The 23,212-nt window shown below is 49.6% G+C and overlaps 1 protein-coding gene across 2 annotated transcripts in view; it reads right to left on the reverse strand.

Moving 5' to 3' along the window:
* Nucleotides 1–23,212, reverse strand: part of LOC138526243 (arylsulfatase H-like) — a 642,213-nt gene that overhangs the window by 397,946 nt on the left and 221,055 nt on the right. For both annotated transcript variants that reach the window (XM_069636732.1, XM_069636733.1), the window contains exon 5: nucleotides 16,148–16,571. In XM_069636732.1, the coding sequence (XP_069492833.1) occupies nucleotides 16,148–16,571 (424 nt within the window). The remainder of the gene's footprint in view (nucleotides 1–16,147; nucleotides 16,572–23,212) is intronic.

The following is a 23,212-nucleotide window of genomic DNA, read 5'->3' on the forward strand; positions in this document are numbered from 1 at the left end:
GGGTACATGTATTTCAGGGGTGCGCGGGAATTTCCACACGCGATTGGGCCCGTGTGAGCAGGGTACGCGTATTTCAGGGGTGCGCGGGGAGCACCACACGTGAATTGCACGTGTGGGTCCTCCCAGGTGTTCCCTCTACACCCTCCACGGCCCCTGCAGGTGGCTCACACCACAGGGGCCTACCCTGCACATGTCCTGCAGGCACCCCATCCACCATGGCCATGCCCCCCAGCCAACCCACATGTCAACCTGCACTACTGCCCAACAACGTATGTCCCCCTGCACCCCCAGCCACCAGGGGCACCCTCCACAGGCCCCCACCCATGTCTCCCAGCACCCCCACCCCGCAGCAGTGCAGGGGCACCCACCACCAGGCCCCCACCCATGTCTCCCACCACCCCCACCCCCAGCCACCAGGGGCAGCCTCCACCAGGCCCCCCACCCATGTCTCCCAGCACCCCCACCCCCCAGCCACCAGGGGCAGCCTCCACCAGGCCCCCACCCATGTCTCCCACCACCCCCACCCCCCAGCAGTGCAGGGGCACCCTCCACCAGGCCCCCACTCATGTCTCCCACCCCCCACCCCCCCCAGCACTGAGGGGCACCCTCCACCAGGCCCCCACTCATGTCTCCCACCCCCCGACCCCCCAGCACTGTGGGGCACCCTCCACCAGGCCAGGCCCCCACTCATGTCTCCCATCACCCCCACCCCCCAGCCACCAGGGGCAGCCTCCACCAGGCCCCCACCCATGTCTCCCAGCACCCCCACCCCCCAGCACTGTGGGGCACCTGCCAGCAGGCCCCCACCCATGTCTCCCAGCACCCCACCCCCCAGCACTGTGGGGCACCTGCCAGCAGGCCCCCAGACATGTCTCCCAGCACCCCCACCCCCCAGCACTGTGGGGCACCTGCCAGCAGGCCCCCACCCATGTCTCCCAGCACCCCCACCCCCAGCACTGTGGGGCACCTGCCAGCAGGCCCCCACCCATGTCCAACTCATGTTCCCCACCCCCCCCCACCCCCCAGCACTGTGGGGCACCTGCCAGCAGGCCCCCACCCATGTCCAACTCATGTTCCCCACCCCCCCCACCCCCCAGCACTGTGGGGCACCTGCCAGCAGGCCCCCACCCATGTCCAACTCATGTTCCCCACCCCCCCACCCCCCAGCCCTGTGGGGCACCTGTCAGCAGCCCCCCACCCATGTCTCCCAGCACCCCCACCCCCCAGCACTGTGGGGCACCTGCCAGCAGGCCCCCACCCATGTCTCCCAGCACCCCCTCCCCCCAGCACTGTGGGGCACCTGCCAGCAGGCCCCCACCCATGTCCAACTCATGTTCCCCACCCCTCCCACCCCCCAGCAGTGTGGGGCACCTGCCAGCAGGCCCCCACCCATGTCCAACTCATGTTCCCCACCCCCCAGCACTGTGGGGCACCTGCCAGCAGGCCCCCACCCATGTCCAACTCAAGTTCCCCACCCCCCCCCCACCCCCCAGCACTGTGGGGCACCTGCCAGCAGGCCCCCACCCATGTCCAACTCATGTTCCCCACCCCCCCACCCCCCAGCACTGTGGGGCACCTGCCACCAGGCCCCCACCAATGTCTCCCACCACCCCCACCCCCCTAGTCACCAGGGGCAGCCTCCACTAGGCCCCCACTCATGTCCCCCTGCACCCAGGTCCTCACAATCCCCAATCATGTGCGTTATGGTCAGCCTCCACAGCCAAAAGGCCCTACCAAGTAACCCATTCACCCACATGGAAATGGAAATTACATGTTACACCCCCAATGTTCATAAAGCAAACGAACCCATGTCCGTCACACACAATGGTTGCAAATGAATGGGAAAACACCCAACATGACATGCATGAAACCAATGAGATGATACCACACAGTGAAGTATGAAAACAAAATTGTATTAAAAAAAATTGAATGCAAATGAAATGAAACAAACTACAATGACAATGAAAAAAAGATAAGCTGCATGTCCGTCCAAAAAAATCAAAACTACAAATCCAAATCCAAAAAAAAGTTGTTCAAAGTCACATTAAAAATAAAATCAATCCAATGAAGAACTATGTACAAAACATCCAAGGGTCCATGAGCCCAACTGAACAAAGGAAACCTACAAAAAACCCTAACTAAAATGCAACTATATACAAAAAGTGGAGCTGTGTCCGTCGACTCCAAATCATAAGAAGAAACAAATGAAACCTAAAACTAAAGAACTATATACAAAGGCGGCGGGCAAGTCCAGCGGCTCACTCCGTGGTGTTCCGGGCCAGGGCATCATCAAACTCCTCATCTATGTCCCGGAGGCGGTCCTGTTCCATGGCCCCGAGGGTCCACAGGGACGACGCCATCTGCTCCTCCAACCCCCTGTGGATTGCCTCGAGGCACTCGGCCCGCCTCAGGGCCCTCTGCATGGAGTTCTCCGCCCTGACCATTGTGAGCCGCGCCTCTTCCACCCGCCGCCGCTCCGCACCTATATGCTGGCCCAACCGCTGCCACACGGAAGACACTTCCCGTCCTGGGTCCTCCTGCCCTCCGGCCGATGCCTGCCCCTCCGATGTTGATGGCCCCGAGCCATGATGCCTCCCACGTTGACTCCGCTGCTGCCTCCGACACCACTGCCTCTGCCAGCACGACGGCATCCAGGCTGATGGAATCCACTGACGCCGTCGTGCACGTGCCCTGCCTGATGATGCCGGCACATCCTCCATCTGCTGGGGTACAGTTGCTGTGGTGTCCACCCCTGCTGGACCTCTGACTCCCGACTGTGGCAGGGATGGGATCCCCACCGAGCTGGCTGCATTGGTCAGGGCAGGTCCACAGGGGGCCCTGGTGGCATCTGGGCCAGAAGAGGGAAAGGAGAACGACTGGCGTATAGTCTCCACAGAGGAGGAGAGGGCCGCCAGATTGGCCGACACATGCAGGAAACCCCCGAACATGGACGATCCCAATTGGGCCACGTCGGCACGGTGCTCTTCGTGATGACGTGCGTGCTCCTCCTGGGAAGCACGCACGGCATCACGAATCACAGCCGTGCGCATCGCGACCCCAATCAGGACCTTCTCCATACGGCCAGGGGTCCCCTCGTCCGCAGGTAGAGGGGAGTCAGATGACATGGACATCCCCTCTACCTGCGGACGGGCCTGGGACGGGGTATCCCTGCTGGTGCATGGTGGTGCACCCACAGGGTCAGGGACAGCAAGATGCACAGGCCCCTCCACGGTGACCTGTGCTGCCTCCTGCCCCTGCCCCTGGACTGCACCACTTGCACCAGCAGGGATGCCCCCACCAGGCCCCATGTGCGCCTCAGTGGCAGCCTCCTCCTCCTCTGTGGAAACCACCAACCTGGATGGCTCCTCACCGTCTTCCGCAGTAGCAGGCCCCTGTGGGGGCTCACCCACCCCTTCCGCTGCAGCCGTGGGGGCATCCCCGCCGCCTTGCTCCACAGCGCCGTCTCCGCCCTCTTCTTCACTAGCCGCTGCGTAGAGGGAGACATAGAACGCAAGCATCAGGGTACTGTACAATGGTCCCCTAGACAGGAAGCAATAGCAGATGAGTGCCACTGTCAAAGTACACTTCCATCATGTCCCTCCACAACACATGTGTCAGTCCAGGCAAAACACACACAGTGACAGTCATGGTCCATGCCATGGCATTTCCATACATGTCCAATGGACTCTCAAAACATACAATGTAATGGAACTCACATGCATCATGGGTCATGCCTATCACATGCACACACTTCACCTCAGTCACATCCATCTGGCCCCGTACACCCCAATCACAGTGGATACAAGGATGACTAGGCTGCATCAGTGAATCTGTACATTGTCACAGACATGTGTCATGCATCCATGGCATCCACAAGTCACAGACTCGCAGGTCAGGCACACAGACATGGACACCATATATGTACCTGGCATCAGCACCCATCCCTCACCCCCACCCATGTCCAGGAACAGAGACTGCCATGCTCTCATGTGTACAATCTGCATAGGGCTCCCCATGTCGCATTTAAACACATGCAACAACCGTGCGGGTCACACATTACTGGTCGCACATGCATTACCATGATGTCCCTGCACACATACATGCGTACATGGCCTATGTCACACATACAGGCAAGTATCAGACAACCAGCACACTGCAACATGCCCTGTCTCACACAGCAATGCTTGGCCACTTACCGCTCAACTCCAGACGGGTCTCCCTCTCAAGGACCTGGGCGTGGAGCGCTGGGTGTACGCTTTCCAGGACCCCCATCTGGATGGAACTCATGCGGCCCCGGCCCCCCTCCACGAGGCGCCGGGCCTTCATGAGGGTCCTGGACCTCATGTCTTCCCAGCGCTTCTTGACCTTCTGGATGGTGTGGGTTGCCACCCCCTCCGCGTTGATGGCAACCACACAGTCGGCCCAGATCCTCTCCCGTCCTTCCTTGTTGGCGCGGGACGATCCGAAGAGGGCATCATACTGCCCCAGGACTTGCTCCACCAGGACACCAACTTCGGTGGCAGTGAAGCTGGTGCCCCTCTGCCCCTCTGGCCGGGGGTTGCCCCTGGTGCCAGATGTGGATGTGCCCGACATGGCAACCCCAGGGGCAGGAGTAGATGGGCAACTGGGTCCTGGGGCTGGGCTGTGGAGCGATGTTATCTGAGTCAGGAGTCTTCTGTTCCAGCAGGGGTGGACACAGCAACTGGACCCTTGCAGATGGCTGATGTGCAGGCACCAAATGGCAGGGCACGGTGGCAGCAGGCAGGCAGGCAGGCAGGCAGCAGCAGATGGCACGTGGGAGGCTGCTCGGGGCACTGGGGGGCAGTAATTCGGCCTCTGGGCAGGAGCGTGGTCTTCCATGTGTTTTCGCGTGGCCAGCTTGATACGGAGTGATTTGGCACGTGAAAATCCTGCACGTCAGGTGAAAATCGAGGAAAGGCCCTTAGCGCGTAAGCACGTCAGCACGCGTACGCGATTTCATTGGACCAAAGGCCCTTACAGCGTAAGCGCGTCTGTGACGTTTTGCGCATGGGCGTTGCCCTGGTAGGGTTTGGAGATCCCGCGTGCCTTTACACTGTTCTGCACGTGCTTTTCGTGCGGTGCGTAGCCCGCTCCCCGAGGCCCGATCGCGTGAAAAACTTCACGCGAACCCCTGAAATACACATAGCCCGCTCCCCCAGGCCCGATCGCGTGAAAAAGTTCACGCGAACCCCTGAAGTACACGTAGCCCGCTTCCTCAGGGCCGATCGCGTGAAAAACTTCACGCGAACCCCTGAAGTACACGTAGCCCGCTCCCCCAGGCCCGATCGCGTGAAAAAGTTCACGCGAACCCCTGAAATACACATAGCCCGCTCCCCCAGGCCCGATCGCGTGAAAAAGTTCACGCAAACCCCTGAAATACACGTAGCCCGCTCACACAGGCCCAATTGCTGTATGTTGCCACTTTTGTAATGCGCAGGGACGCTACCGCCTGCCTTCGTGTGGCGGACGTGTTTCGGCTTGTGCGTGTCTTTGGCTGTGCGTGGCTTTGCCCTATTCGATTCCATGAATACGTGTGGTTCGAGTGCGTGTGGGCGTTCCGTCTGCTTCCCTGCAGTACATCCCCAGTTACGCCCTTATTTTCGCGCGTTGTTCCCCATTCCGCGTGTTACGCCCCGTGTCCCGCCCACTTTCTGGTGTATGCGCCGAGGTTGTGCGCTTTCACTGTGCGCGTCGCGCACGCCTTTCGGGATGTTGCTGTGACTTGTGCGCAATGCACGGGTTTGGCGCACATCCCGGGGTGTACACGCGCAGGGACTTTCATGAATCGCACGCATGCGCGTGCGCCTGTTTTTTTCCGCTTGCGCCTGCTTGCGCCTGCTTGCGCGTAGATTTTCGGCGCACGTTTGTTCCATGAATCGGCCCCTTAGTGTGACTAAATTCTAGAGCAGCAGAAATCGAACCAGCACAGTATTTCTGTGTCTGGGTTCAAGGCAGAAGGGATTTTACCACTGCAGTTTAAAGGTGGCTAAACTCATAAGTAGCAGAGATTAAAAGCAGTGAAGTTTTATAATGGCTAAATTCTAAGGCATGAGAAACTAGATCAGTACAGTTATAGTGTGGCAACATTCTAAGGCAGCAGAAACTAAACCAGTAAAGTTCTAGTGTAGCTAAATTTTAAGACAGCAGAAATAAATATCAGTGCAGTTTTATCATGGCTAAATTGTTAGACAGCAGAAAAAAATCAATACAACCCTAAAATGGCTATGATCAAAAGCAGCAGAGATAGAACAAGTTTAGTTTTGGTGTGGTTAAAATCTAAAGCAGTGGGAGCCAAGTCAGTACAGTTTTAGTGTGGCTAATGTCTAAGGCAGTAGAAACTAAGTCAGTACAGTTATAATGTGGCTAAAATGTAAGGCAGCAAAAGCTACATTAGTACAGCTATAGTGTGTCTAAATTCTAAGGTCGCATAAACTAAATCAGTACAGTTATAGTGTGGCTAGATTCTAAAGCAACGCAAACCAATCAGTACACCCCTAAAATTTAAAATGGCAAAATAAAAAAATAAAAACAGCAGAGATTAAACCAGTTCAGCTTTGGTGTGGCTAAATTCTAGGCCAGCAGAAACTAAATCAGTACAGTAATAGTGTAACTAGATTCTAAGGCAGCAGAAAACAAATCAGTATAGCCCTAGTGTTTAAAATGGCTAAATTCTAGCTTCAGAGATTAAACTAGTTCAGTGAGGTGCGGCTAATGTCTAAAGCAGTGGGAACTAAATCAGTACAAGCTCTGAAATGGCTAGGTTCAAGGCTCCACTATGTGATATCTAGGAAGTGTGGGGCACAGGAGCACGCAGTTGTAGTACTCATTTAGTCTCGTGAAAATATAGGAATTTCAAAAACTTGCAGTATAACTCGGAAATTCGTGCCATTAAACTCTCACATTTCTCCAACTCACACCTCACAAATGGCCGTGCTGAATCCAGTGGAGTCATCACAGATTCCCCAGGCGTGACCTCCTCCCATGTGGCCGGGGATGGCAGCTGCTACCTGATCCTGACCCTGGGGTCGCTATATGAGGGAGGAACACATGAGAGGAGACAACTACCGGGGAGATGTCATGACTTCACTGGATAGACACAGTGGGCCTCAATACAAATCACCCGGTATGGAAACAACGGTGGCGGTAAACCCGCCGCCACCGTTGTTTCCATGCCGGGCGATCACAACTCCTGCAGGCGGGAGGTGTCACTCCCGCCAGGTCTGACCGGTGTTTCCATGATCCCCATTCCCACTGAGTTCCATAGGACTCAATGGGAATGGGGATTAACACCATTCCACCTCCGTGATTCCCGGGATACCGGGGTTGTAATGCCCCGGTAATTCTGGGAATCACAGAGGCGGAATGGTAATACGAGTCCGGCGGTAACCAGGTGGTTTTACCGCTACGGTTACCGCCAGATTCGTAATGAGGCCCAGTATCTCTCCCTATCCCAAAAGGAAGACCCTCTAATACGCAAGACCTTTTTCCCTGAGGAAGACCCCCCAGTGCCTGAGACCTTAATGGCCTATTGTCAATTGTCTGTTCTCCCTTGTAGAAGAAGTATAGAGATCTCTTCCCTATATTATTTGGGTCAAAAACCTATTTATGACCTAGGCATACAACGCTCCAACAACACCATTTTTGCTTCCAATATACCTTTCTGTGAAAGGGTTCTATCATGTAAAACCACTGAGGAAAATCTACCAACAGACTATATGTCTGAAGACATCTATGGACTCCAACTCCCTTAATCCCTTGAGTACTGGGACGAGAAAGATGGAGGAATGGCTCTAAGGTAACAGAGGTTCAAAGCTTAATGTGCAGACTAGTTGTTTTTCCAAATCACCTGTGCGCGGCACATTTAAAGATGGGAACTGCATTACTGAGTGTGGAAATGCAGGAGAAGACGTTGGCTCCTATGCAGAGGCTTCTGGATGCGAGAGACACATACTGGTGTGGCAGAGAAGAGGAATCTTTTGAGGCAGAAGGAGAACCTCAGTGCGTGAGCAGAAAGAGTCATGGAGACGGCAGGATCTGCAAGCTAATACCTGGGAACTCTGCAGCTCATAGAGGCACCGTTCTCCAGACCGGGACCTGAAAGGAAGCAGGTGCTAGACCACAGAGCCACAAGGGAAGCTGCAAGGGAAGCTGGAAGGTGGGAGGCAAGCAGCAGAGACCACCCCACTAAATCACGAGCAGGACAGGAGACTCTGGAAGGACTGGAAGGAGCCAGTGAGTCAACCTGAAGCAAGTGGGAAGCCTGTGGCGTTCCGGCAACCGCACCAACGATCATTTTAATGTAATTTATTTAATGTCATTGTACATTTGTAAGACGCTTATACAACAAGTTGTGTTTCAACATGCCCACAGGGCAGGGGAGGGAACATGGGACAAAGGCAACAGAATCCAAGGTGGTGCTCCAAGGCCTTGTGAGCATTCGGATCATACAAGTGTAGAGAGAGAGAAGGGACAGGGAAAGGGGATAAGTGCTAGGAAATTCCCCAGAGGGGAAAGTGCCAGGGAGTAAGTTGCTGGGAACTGGTAAGTGCTTGGCAAAGGTCACATAGTAAAGAGTGGTCATCTGCTGGTACATTGAGGGCGGTCCTGTGAGGGAACACAGCTCAACGGGTGCCCAACAGCAAGTTTTGTAGGTCTGGGGGGGAGCTGAAGGCAATTGGGAGGAAAGCCAGGACCCAGTAGGACACATAAGGTCCAAGGCCACCAATCTCAGCACTGAGGGGTTTAGCACGGGAGAGGTAGAGGGAAGGAGGAGGTGAAGAGGAAAGTCTTGAGGTGATTCCGGAATGTGAGGAGATCCAGCTCAAGATGGAGAAGGAGGGGGAGGCTGTTCCAGAGGAAGGAGTCAGCAGAGGAAAGAGATCAGCCTCCAGCTTGCTGCTTAGAGAAGCGCTTGGCACACAGAGTTGGAGCTGGAGGAATGTAAAGACCTGGAGGGAAAGTACTTGATGAGAGCATGTTGTAGATAGTGTGGGCCTTGGCCCCACACAGCCTTATGGATAATGCAGAGGGATTTGAATTTGATCCCTGGATCAACTGGGAGCCAGTGGAGAGATTTTAGGGCTGGAGAGATACGGTGCCTGGACTTGAGGCCAAGGATAAGTCTTTCACCCCTATTCTGGATAAGCTGGAGAGAGGAAGAGGGTATATTAAGGAAGAGGCTGTTGCATTAGTCCATCCTCGAGAGTACCAGGGATCAAGAGACATCGAGCTTCTGGGTGAAGGTGAGGAAAGGAAGGATGCTTCTGAGGAGGTGGAATTGGAAGTGGGCCTTCTTGTCAAGGTCCATGATGTGAGGGAGGAAGAAAAGGGAGTCGAAGATGACTCTGAGGTTTCTAGCTTCAGATGAAGTAGAGGGGCCCCATTGAGGGTGGCCAGAGAGAAGGGAGGAAAGTGGGAGCCGAGTTTGCCAAATCAAAGAATACAAGAAACTGGTTTTAATGCAGAAAAGATAAAGTACACAACTAAACCCCAATGATATATGGATGAATGAGATGCAAGTGTGGGGCAAAGCTTGAAGAAACATTACCACGGAAAGATATACTGAACCAAAGGTAGTATTTGCAATTTTTGTGATACTGAGAAACTGTGAAACACATAAGAAGTCCTGGCAAGGTAAATATACCAGGCAATTGAAACACATAAGAAGTCCTGGCAAGGAAAAGATACCAGGCAATTGAAACACATAAGAAGTCCTCGCAAGAGAATGGTACCAGGCATGGGAAACCACTAGAAAAGCCCTGGAATGGGAGTATAACAAGCAAGTGAAATCACAAGAGAAGTTCTGCTAGGAGAGTACACAAGGCAGTTGGACTTGCACAAAGAGGCCTGGCAAGGGGAGTATACCAGGAGAATTGCAAGGCTACAAAAATACTAAAAGAGAAACAGTGTTTGCTATTCAAACAAGACACTTGTCTTAAAGAAAGAGTGTTGCTGAACTTGTTGCCAAACAGGAACATTGTGAATCCCAGAGTGACACAAAAGGAACTGTTAGTAAAAGAGACATTGCTATTCACTTCAAATCCAGGGGAAGGGAACCACTCTCTGGGTCCAGTGATTTCCACTGTGGAGATCATTTTTGTTGGAGTTATTGTGATCTTCAGTTGTGAACACTCTTTTCCCAATATCAGGTTGAAGACATTTCCTTGCACCCCTTTATTGTTTCTTTTTATTGTGAGGGTCAGGATGAGACGTTGGACGGCTTTTCAGTTATTGACATTGGTTGTTAGGTAGGGATATCCTCTTTAGCATAGGGTCAGAGCGGCAATTTCCCAACCCACTTTCATTTAAATAAAAGTCTTTAACAAAAAACATGACAACTCTGTGTTCGGGTTTCATTTCTTACCCCTCACATGTTTCGTTATGATATTGGCCCTTTGCATAAAGTTGTTCCGATAAACACTGAACACAGTGGCAGTTTTTTTGGGCATGTCGTTTTTTAAAACCACTATCCCTTACTTGGTGGGGGGATTCTGGGAGATCCCTTACACCGTCCCCAGAATTTTCCCTTATACACTAATGTTTACCCTTTTAAGCCTTTAACTCTGTCACCAATGCCCAGCATATCCCCCCATCCCCTCAACTTTCATATTCGGGTGTGTCAGGTCGCCCACATCGTTGTGTGGGAGGACCCCGTTTGGGTCCTGAAGACATTGACGTCCCGGACGTGACGTCAAGGCTAAGGGGGAGGGACAAGGCGATTACGGCAGTTCCGCCGACAGTTAGAAATAAAGAAGGTTGTACCCAGACGAGGCTCCGTGTATCATTCCGGCGTGCGCCGGATCCGCTACGAGGGCCTGCTTCACTAGGAAGCAGGGACCCAACACTGGCGACGAGCGGGCGCGGACCCCGCAGGCACCGTGCCGAGGTCTGCAGCCGAGCAGTTCAGCGCGTCGGCGCGCCTCGGGCACGGGTGCCCACCAGACAAGGCCCCGCCTCCCGCGTGACAGGCCTCCTGCAGCCCGTCGTCTCCCGCAGATTCGGGGGCACCATCGGAGCGCGGCCCCGGCTCCCGCGTGACATTAGTACGGATAAGCCAGCGCCATCACACGCATCGCGGGCCCCGGCTCCCGCGTGACCCGTGAATACGGATAAGTCTGCACCATCACACGCATGGCGGGCCCCGGCTCCCGCGTGACACGTGGAGAACAAGCCAAGTCATGCAACGCTCGTCACGGGTGGCCCCGCCCCCGACAGTCGCGCGCCCATGACCACGAGCGCACAGTGAGAGCGGCCCCCCGCCGGCCCCGTGTATCACGGAGGACACCGTGCTGTGCAGCACACAGGACACGTGTGCCCGGCACCAAGGGAGGCACCCCACGGCACACAACAGCGGCACAGGCTGAATTCCACACCAGATAGAAACGCTGACGCCGGTGCACGCAGCAGACCACAGGGCACATATCTCTGCAACATCTCACCCCAAGGCGGCAGAGTCATGTCGGACACCGCAACTACCCCGGCGTCCTCGTCAGGGGGAGCAGGACAAGCGTCTGGAAACGCTGACACGGCACAGGACAACAACCCACAGGTACATCAAGAAGGTGCCGCTCAAGTCATGCATATTCCCAACCCATTTGAGATCAGAGATACTTCTAACCTGGGGCCCAGATGGAACATATGGCTACGGGACTTCAAATTTTACACCGGGGCCATAGGTTTGACAGACGACACGAGGCTGAAGAACACCCTGTTCATGGCGGTGGGACCTGCGGTAAGAGACATTGCAGGGGAGTTGCTTGATGTGGACACCGTCACGTACAGCTAACTACACCTCAAGCTGTCTGAATATTTCGCACCGCACACCAATGTGGATTACGAGCGCCACATGTTCCACACAACGAGACAGGAAAAAGGGGAGTCCATAGACAATTTTGTGATGCGCCTACGCATCAAACTAAAACACTGTGAGTTCCACAGATATTCCAACGAAGAGGCGCTCAGGTCCCAAGTGATAGCTGGATGCCTCTCTCAGCCGTTCCGCAAGCAACTTCTGCAAAAACAACGCTCACTAGAGGAAATCCTGGCACTGGCCCGCATGGAAGCAGCGGTAGACTCGCAACTAGACAACCTCGGCAAGGTGTCCATTCATCAACCCAGCGATACCGCGGAGACAATCAACAAGATATACACCCACCCAAGTCAGACCACCAAACACCTTGATGCCACGTGCTTTAAGTGCGGCTACGAATATCCACACTCTGGCACGTGCCCGGCCATAGGGCAGAAGTGTGCCGCGTGCGGGGGTATGGACCATTACAGGGCCATGTGCAAGAACGCCCCTACCCACTCAACGCCCAAACACCGATACCAGGAAAGGCGCAGGCCCACACCACAGAGTCCGCCCAGGCCACCAGCGGACAGGGAACGGCGAAGAAACAGAAAAGACGACAGTGACCACAGAAGTCGCTATACACGCGAAGACAAAAGGTCATCCGAGAACACAAGAAAATCACACAGGCGGTGTTTCGTAAGATACGTGGAGACGCGATCCCCCACCAGCACTGACACCCTCTCGTCAGAGGAAGATCAAAGAAGAAAAGGATACGTGTGGACCCTAAAGGACAACACGACGGCCATTCAACACAACCCCATCCTGACACTCCAAGTGAACCAGACTCCTCTAAAATTCCTCGTGGATACCGGAGCAACGGTCAACATTATCAGCGAAAGCACATATCAGTCCTTGACCGCCCCACCAAAGATCCGGAAAGCCACAGTAGACATATACCCCTACGGATCCACGACACCCCTGCCATGCAAAGGCGTGATCACGGCCACATGCACACACAAAGGACACGTGGCTAAACTCCAGCTATATGTGCTAGACACCGAAGCCAACAGTGGCTGCATACTGAGTTTCCGGACAGCAATTGACATGGGACTGATACACATTCTATACCAGTTGATGGCCCACAAGTACTTCGCCAAGCGGACTCACTTGAACAATCATTCCCCAGACTCTTCACAGGTTTGGGCAAACTCCGCAACCGTAAAGTGCACCTCCACATCAACCCTCAAGTCAAACCGGTAGCCCAACACTACCGAGGCATCCCGTTCAACATCCAAAGACAAGTGGAAGAGGAACTGGACAAGCTCATTAAAATGAACGTCATAGAACCCGTGTCAGGCCCGACACCATGGGTGTCACCCATCGTCCCCGTCCCAAAAAAATCACCGGAAGGGTCCATACGGTTATGCGTCGACATGCGCAGAGCCAACACAGCCATTGAAAGGGAGCGTCATCAAGCACCGAGAATCACCGACATGATTCACTTACTCCATGGGGCGAGGATATTCTCCAAATTAGACCTCACAAAAGGCTATCACCAGATCGAAATAGCACCAGAATCCCGCTACATCACCACGTTTGTCACGCATCTCGGCCTATTTCAATACAAACGGCTCAGTTTTGGCATATCATCGGCCGCCAAAATCTTTCAGGAGGAGATCCACAAGGTGATCAGGCACGTTCCCAACTGCCTAAACTATTCGGACGATGTCTTAGTATACGGAAAATCACAAGAGGAACACGACCTGGCTCTGCACAGAGTATGCCAGGCGCTAGACGATGCAGGGCTCACCCTAAATAAAGCCAAGTGCGAATTCTCCAAAGGGTCGCTGCGGTTCTTCGGGCACGTATTCTCAGATAAAGGCATGAGGCCTGACCCGGAAAAAGTGGAGGCCCTCAACTCAGCCACACCTCCCGTCAACACCACTGACCTCCGATCGTTCCTGGGATTGGCCAGCTACTGCTCCAGATACCTAAAGGACTATGCCACCGTCAGCAATCCACTCCGACTTCTCACCAGAAAGGACACGCCGTTTACCTGGTCAAAGGAATGCCAAGCAGCATTCGAAGCGATACGGAACGCCATCGCACAGGCGGAGGACATGGCATATTTTGACGCCAACCGTGCCACCGAGCTGATAGTGGACGCCAGCCCCGTGGGTCTGGGCGCCATATTGACGCAAAAAGACCACAAGGATCCACAGTCCACTCACGTGGTAGCATACGCCAGCAGGAGCCTGACGAACACGGAACAGGCATACTCTCAGGCGGAAAAGGAGAGCCTCGCGGTTGTATGGGCCTGCGAATATTTCCACCTATTCCTCTTCGGCAAGGAGTTCACTATCATCACGGACCACCAGGCACTACTCACCATCTATGGCAGCCCAAAGGCCAGGATGCCACCAAGAATTGCCAGATGGGGACTCTGGTTGCAGGACTACAAATTCACCATATTGCACCGGCCAGGAAAGGAAGAGAACCCCGCGGACTATCTCTCCCGCCATCCCATGCCCACAACGACGTCCCACCCGTCCATAGGAGACGCGTACATTAACTACATCATCCACCACCTACAACCGCTACCGGTAGGCTGGGTGGAGCTGTCTGCGCAATCTGAAGCAGACTCAGCACTGCGAATCGCCCGACACTGCCTTCAAGTGGACAAGGCGGCCCTCATGAGACACCAGGCCAGGGATGAAGCGGAAACCACAAAAGAGGACGTCAAGTGGCTAGATCAAGTCTGCGACGAATTGACCGTGGTGGAGGATAACATCATAGTTAAAGGCTGCAAGGTCATCGTCCCTAGGACTCTCCGGGAGAGGATAATACACCTAGCCCATGAAGGACACAGGGGCATAGTCGCCACAAAACGCCTCCTGCGCCAGAAAGTCTGGTTCCCCCAACTTGATCGCCTGGTGGAAAATATAGTGGGAAACTGTCACGTCTGTGCTCAAGTGGCACCCCCGCCACACCCGAACCCCCTACAGCCCTCACTGCTACCCAACAAAGTGTGGGAAGAACTGGCAATAGACCTATTCGGACCACTGAACAATGGGACACACGTGGTTGTACTAATGGACGAGCACTCAAGATACCCGGATGCTCAGATAGTAGAGAGCAGCGCCAGGACGTGCGTCATTCCAGCCATAGACGGGATGCTCTATGCTTATGGCATCCCCAAGATCATTAAGTCCGACAACGGCCCCACATTTATCAGCCATGACTTTCAAAAATTTGCAAAATACATGGGGTTTCAACATCGACGCATAACCCCCCGGTGGCCACAAGCCAACGGCATGGTCGAGAGGTTCATGGCCAACATAAAGAGGACTCTACAAATAGCCCATATACAGAACAAGCCATTCGAACAGGCCCTCAATCAACTCCTACGAGAATACAGGCACACTCCACACAGTACAACGGGTGTATGCCCGGCAGACCTAATGTTCCGAAGACCGATCGCCACGCGATTACCGGAGGACCCGAGACCACAAAGACCAACACCGCTGGAACAAGAAGCGCAAATGAACGACACAGCCAACAAAGCAAAAACCAAGGAGTTCACGGACAGGAAAAGGAGGGCTCGTGAGAACACAATGCAACCAGGAGACGAAGTGTGGCTAAGACAACCCAAGAACAGGAAGGAGGAAGCCACCTTCGCACCCACACCGCTGGTCGTGACACACAAGAAAGGCTCCATAGTCACGGCACAAAAGAAGGATCACTCAACAATAACCCGGAACAGCTCGCACTTAAAACGAGTCACGTTGACGCCAGCAGACCCCTGGACATGGGACCGAGACAGCGAAGAAGATGGACCCCGCGACGAAGCGTATCAGGGAGACGGGGAAGAGTCCGAAGGCGAGGTGCCCTGCTCCCCACCTGCCAGGGAGGAACCAACCCCGGCCAAGAGACTCCGCCGGCAGAGGAGTCGCATGAAACCAATGCGACTCATCGAGGAGATGGGGTAAGAGAGGGACCAGTTAACTAATGTGTTAAAAAAGGGGGAGATGTCAGGTCGCCCACATCGTTGCGTGGGAGGACCCCGTTTGGGTCCTCAAGACATTGACGTCCCGGACGTGACGTCAAGGCTAAGGGGGAGGGACAAGGGGATTACGGCAGTTCCGCCGACAGTTAGAAATAAAGAAGGTTGTACCCAGACGAGGCTCCGTGTATCATTCCGGCGTGCGCCGGATCCGCTACGAGGGCCTACTTCACTAGGAAGCAGGGACCCAACAGGGTGTTGTCTTTGGCAAGGTTTATTTAATGTTCTTTTCATATTTTACGATATATAACTCTAAAATCGTCAGGAGTTACCTTTCAATGAATGCACGCGCGTCCTTCATCAAGAGAGTGGCGGTTCTTTCCAACTTCATGGGCTGTTCAGTGATGTCATGGTTTCTCGTCAATATGCAATTCCAGTTCCGCATGAATCCAAATGAAGAGAACCAGGAGAAAAAGAAAACAAAGCCACAAAAGGCAAAGAGGCTGAACCATTTCCAGCTCACTGGCACCAAGCCAAGGAGCTTTCCAATCAAAAGTGTGAGAATGGCAAGGGCCACCACCTGAGTGTAAAGCCAGAGTTCAGGTTTAAGTATACGATATATCTTGGATTCAGCTGTTGCATCACAATCATTAAAGAGGGAAAAGAGCATGCCATAGAAATAGGTAAATCCATTGTTCAAGGGGTGATGGCAGTGGTCATTCCGGGATTCACAGCTCACTCCAAGGTGCCACTTCCCTAAAGAATATAAAAAAAAAACATTACACTTTTTCAGTGCAATTCTGTCAACAGAAATATCCGCGACTGTAAACCCCCATGAGATGGAGGGACATTTGTAAATACAAAAAGGCCCATTGTATACATGTTTGCTGGATGGAGAGGCTCTCTTCTGTCAAGGGGACGGAAACTTAGGGATGTGAATAATTGTTAGGGGGTGATCGGACTGGTGTTGTCATGGGGATTTAGATGGGAGAGAAGGGGTCAGGGGCTGTGCAAAGGGAGGGTGTATGGGAGGGAATGTGTGCATCTGTAAGTTGTCCTTCCCAAGAGGGATATCGAAATCAATAAGATTGCCTGTAACGATATAACATGATATGCTATGTTTTGGAAAATATAATAAAAAGGTGTTTAAAAAATATATATATATATATGATCTCGCGATGAGTTGTGTGGTAATGGTAAATCAGGCAGTATTTCGAAATATTGCTTTTCTAGCACAGCACATTGATATTGCAACCCGCATCACAAAAAAGCGCCAAGCTGTAAATCGCAGTAACACCCCCACTGTAATGGCAGTTTTCAACCATGTAGTATTGCCATATGCAGTAATTCACCATGTCCACGGTGCTGTCCAATGGGACTCCTAAATGGGGACTAACTAGGGCTTTGAAAGATGCATTCTCAAGGGGAAACATTCCTGCAGTTCACAATTGCGGCTGGGAGGTATAGCTGAAAAGCCTGCTCAGAAAAATATTACAAAACATTATACTCCAAGGCCTAACAACCATGCCAAATGGACATTTTTATTTTGGGATTTTTGGGAAGAAAAATTCGAGTTTTATTGATTCATTTCAAAGAGTGGCCAGGAACAAAGCACAGATGAAATGCAAGTAACTCAATCATTATTTTGCCATTCAGATTTTAATAATGTATGTGCTCTACAGAATAGCCAATCCGAGCAAATAAAAATGGCAAACAAGAGGATTAATGTTTCAAGGGAAGCAGAGGAGGGTAGCTAGTGACATAGCAGCCTCTAGTCCACTGCCACATCATTATCAATGCTGATGGCGATTACTAGTCCCATTGTGTATTCTGGCAGCAACTGCGGGGAAACTGTAAGCACCAGCACAACAACCCAGTCAGTGTTGCATACTGATACGACTGCCCAAATCAAACTTGATAACACTGGAGATTTGGGTGGCACAGTGCAAACCTTTTCTGGACTTCGACAGGGATGTGTGCTAGCACCCGGTCTTTCTAATTTATATCTTTTAGTTGAGGACTTAAAATATTGTTGATCTTTTCCCCCCAAAATAAGCCACCTAAATATACCTTCGTTACTGTTTGCTGATAACAAGGTCCTCTTTGATAGAACAGAAATAGGGCTCCAAAGAGCACTTAACGTTTTGCATTTGTACTTACTCAATAATAACCCATGATTGAGTATTGCCAAATCTGCCATTTTAGTCTCTTCACATTCTAAGATTAAGCAAACTACCAAATGGCTCATAGAGTTTAATATAATGAACATAACGTCCAAACTGATTTGTTTAGGTTATGATTCCCTTCTCCTTGTTCAATGGGGATCAGTCCCAGGGGCAGTCTTTCACAATAGTGCAGTTTGTACCAGGAGAATTACCCCCTTCTCCTGGTTCAACAAGTTCAGTATGCTGACATATGGCTGATAGTGCCTTATAAAAATTCTGTCTCAACCCAACAACCTGTGGTACAATAGAATGATCTTCTCCTCTTGAACTGTGCCAGACCCCAGCCTGCAGCATCAAAAACTCTAATCCAATCCAACATAACAATAAGAGAATGACCTTCTTCTGCTCTTTAGTTGGGTCAGCCTCCAGGCGGTAGCTTCAACAACTCTGATCCAATTCAACATAACAATTACAGTATGACATTCTTCTCCTCTTTAGTTGGGTCAGGCTTCAGGCTGTAGCTTAACAATATTTTTCTCTAGCTTCCGGTTCAAAAACCCTGGTGAGAATCGACGAATCCCCCAAAAGGACTGCATCCAAAAATGAACACATTAACACAGCAGAACAAACAAAAAAACATCGAACCCAAAGAGAGCAAGATCGGTCTAGACCACAACGATGAAGTCATACTAATAGATGAACTAATGAACCTATCAACTTATACGGAAGATGAAACTGATCAATCTGAAAAAGCTCAAATCGAAATGGCAGAGACATCTTTGATTACGATAGATGAATATGGAGAAGAGCACCCAGAAGAAGACCATAACCAGGAAGAATCCGGATACGAAATGACACTTGATGAAATATCAAAAATTGAATGGGAAGATGACAACGAAACAACAGCAGATGTAAATAATCAATTCACACCGATAAGGGAATACCAAAATAACAATGACAATGATGAAACAACTGATGAACAAACAGGAAAAGTAATAAAACTACCAATCTTTGTACTCCCACAAAATCAGCAGACAGAAAAAGTAGACAAGAAAATAAAATAAAGAGAACAACAACAAAAAGCGACAACTTAATCATGAACCGCTCCAATGTGCTAAGACTGATACAAGCTATCCCAAATATGACAGAAATTACAACGAAAGATATACGAACAGTAGAATTTTGTGATGAAACAACAACGGACCAAGTGAAGATCACCTTTGAATCTGAAAAAACACTGAACAGAATGCTAGACAATAAACATATCTGCAAGCAGATAGGCTTCGAAGTGACCTTGATCGAAGAATTGCAAAATACAGAGTGGAGGAAAAAACAAAAAATATTAAGTTGGAGTCAGTCTGGGATGAACGAAAGTAGTTGCGAAATGTATGATGCCTATGAGAAGACACTATCTGAACACAAGAGAAAAGATGACAAGTATGAGAATAAAACAAACGACAAGAAAGACTATCAAGACCGTCACGACTTCTAAAGAAAATACGGAATATGGAGGCAACAAGACGATTCACCCATAAATACAGAAGAAAGATACAACCAAAAAAGATAACAATTAAAAGAAGACAACCTACAAACCACCACGTTATGCTCATGGAACACCCGGGGACATAACCATCTATTCAACACAACAAACCCGAATCTTATATCGGCTGACATAATTTGCATCCAAGAATCATGGATTACGCAACAACCGATAGCTGACGGCTACACCATACTAACGAACCCCGCAATCCAAAAGCAAAAAGGCAGACCGTCCTCTGGACTTCTAACTATAATCAAAAATGGACGAAACATCGACATATTAGAATATGAAAACTTAAACCCGTGGATACAAATTACAATACTTAAGCACAAAGCGGGAAACAAAGAGAAAGAATCCCCAACAGTGATTCATAAGAAGGACCGCATATGGGCGATAATGAACCTATATTGGAACCCGGCAGGAATAACGGATGAGAAATGTATAGATATGGTAACATCAGCAATAGACAACACCAAAGGAAAATATAATGAGACAGAATTTATATTATGTGGAGATCTAAATATCCACATATTTAATGAAAAAGGAGAAGAAATAGAAAAATCTCATCTGTCACCCCGAGCCAAATGCTGGACCAAAGAACTACTATGCAGGAACTTAAGAAGATCGGATAGCATCAATATAATAACTGGAAGGCAAAAGGAAACCTGGGCAAGAGGCAAGTCCATCGCCATAATTGATTACATCTACATGACTGAAAACATATATGAAGAACTGAGGGAATGCAGAAATATTAAGACAGAAGCAAGCAACCACAACATAATAAAAAGATCGTGGAACACTGGAAAAATGGTAAACAACAAACTGGACTCAACGAAAATTGAAATAAACAATGGAAAAAACAGATTAAGAATTGGAAAAAAAATAATGGAAGAACTGCCAAAAATAATGCATAACTCAACATTAGATGAACTAGAAAAAATCAACTATGGATGGCTACTTTTACCATACAGATGCCAAAATACATCAAATCGAAAGCAAATAACAAAGAAACACACCCATGCATATAACGAGAAAATAATAATAAATAAAAGAGAATTGAGAGCAAAAATAACGAGGATAAAGAAACAAATTCCATTGGAAAAATACAAGGAAATTAAAACAGCAAAACAACAATACAGAAATTGGATAAAGAACAATAAAGCTATGATAATACAAGATGACGCGGAGAAAATGCTCCTGACACTAAAGAATAGAAACACGAGACAACTATGGTCATTACTACACAAACAAACGCAAACACAGAACAGCATGGTCACTGATGTATCAGAAGCAAGATGGACGGAATATTTTAAAGAGCTCTATGGAAACAATGATTCAATGAAAGAATAAAATAACACACAACAAAAAGCATGGCAATGGGAATGGGACTATGAAGATCTAGAAAAGGCAATAAATACCCTAAACACCTCCAGAGCCCCAGGTCCAGATGGCCTTTCCAACACGATAATCAAGCAGAATGCAGTAGTCTAGACAGCGAAATGCGAGAGCATCTTCAAGATGATACAAAACACACAAAAAATTCCAAACCCATGGACACAAGCCGTCATAATACCCATATTCAAGCATGGAGACACAAAAGAACCACGAAACTATCGACCTCTGGCACTTTTAGACCCTTTGGGTAAAATTTTCGCAAAAAAACACTACAAGGGAAACTGGACAGATGGGCAAATAAAGAAAGAAGAGAAATACGCAACGAGACAAACCGGATTCATCAAAACACTGGGCACTAATATCAATCTATTTTTACTAAATCTATTGAAACATGAAGCCATAAGAAACAAGATACAAATTTACGCTGCCTTCGTAGATCTACGGCTAGCTTTCGACTCTGTGAGTAGAGGCATTCTATGGAAAAAACTGATTGCATGGAAATGCCCAACTGATATCATCGAACCGATTAAACTCTTATATGGGGATACCAGCGTGAGAGTCAGACTATCGAGAGACGGTTCACTCACGGAACAAATCAGAACATGGAATGGCCTAAAACTGGGATGCCCATTAGCAGCTACTCTATTCCACCTCTACAAGGCCGATCTGGAAATAAACATTTACACACCGCAAATAAATCCTCCAAAAATAAACAATGCAGCCATACCCTGCATTATGTATGCTGACGACATAGTGCTTCTTGCAAAAACACAGAGAGGATTGCAGATTGCACTAGAAAAACAAGAAACATACATGACAAAGAATAAACTGAAAATAAACGCGAAGAAAACGAAAGTCGTATCTCTAAAGAAAGAAAATAAGATCAATCGCCAGCTCCCGTCTTTCCACATAGGAATGGAAAAAATGGAAATAGTAAAAACCATAAAACATCTTGGAATATGGATCTCCCAATCACCAACAGAAGAAGAATGGGCGGTACACGAAAATAATCCATCGAAAGTACGGAAAATTCTCAATGACCCCAGTAGTTATATTCTACAAACAAAAAGTAACGGCCATACTAACATACGGAGCAGAATCCATGATAAATATCAACTCCAACATCTGGGACAAACTAGAAGGGTGCTTCTGGAAAAAAGTACTAAACCTGCCGATTTCACTACCATCACACGAATTAGAGCAGAACTTGCACTTCAATCGCTCAAATCCATTGCCTCATGGAAACAACTTGATTTATACAGGAAAATTATGACTAAAACCAATACCCCACCTCTGGAAATATTCAGAATGGGGAAAAATTACAACAGAGAACATGCCATAGAAAAACGGAAAACAGCGACAGAAGTGAAAAGAGAAGAGCAAGATATATTGATGGAAATGTTATTAGAGAGAGCGCAAAAAGCGAAAATAAAACTAAAAGAGAATGACTGGATGAAGACTAACCAAGAGAAAAACAAATACCGGCATAATATACATAACCCATTTGATAACAAAAGAATTAACCAACTACCTTCATACCTGCAAATATTTCCGTCTTCAAAAATCAGAGACACATTTATGAGACTTCGGTTGAACATCCTCCCGACAAGAGAAATAATGGCAGCCAGAGAACAAATCCCCATAAGCAAAAAATACTGTCGATTTTGCAAGAATCCCAAGCTGACCGAGAGTTTACATCACATAATCATGATATGCCCGGCATTGAATGAAAAAAGACAACAATCGAGAGAATGTTCATGAACACCGAGACTGTACTAACACCTGAAGATCGCTGGGCGAGTATGATATCTTGGAATGAGAAAAAACTGGTGTTTGGCCTAATATCATTCTGGCACAATATCATGAACAATAGATGAGTACGACAACACATATACACGAGGAAAGAAAACAAGAAGTAAGAAAAAGGACAAAGCTCCCATAGCACTCGCTTTGTAAAATGAGTAAAGATCACAAGAAAAGTAAGATGAAAGGTTTCAATGCAAACCAAACGTTTTAAAAAAAAAAAAAAACTAGGAGAATGCCTCCCTTCTCCTGGTTCCGTGGGTCCTTGGTTCACTTCCTGAAACAGTCTCTATAAGCCCTTGCAAATGCTTCCAACATTCTCTTAGGGATTGTGGGAATATTGCACAATCCTTCCAAAGGAAACTACTTCCAACTTATTCTTGGTTCTTTTTAACACTTGAGTAATGGAGATGCTTTCCCTGGCATTCTCATAGTTCAATGTCTCTTTCTTTGGTGGCTCCCAAGATCTTCTTTAGCTTTAGTCTCGTTGGCCC

The sequence above is a fragment of the Ambystoma mexicanum genome, chromosome 7p (genome assembly GCF_040938575.1).
Source record: "Ambystoma mexicanum isolate Mex_15411 chromosome 7p, UKY_AmexF1_1, whole genome shotgun sequence".
NCBI classification, from domain to species: Eukaryota; Metazoa; Chordata; class Amphibia; order Caudata; family Ambystomatidae; genus Ambystoma; species Ambystoma mexicanum.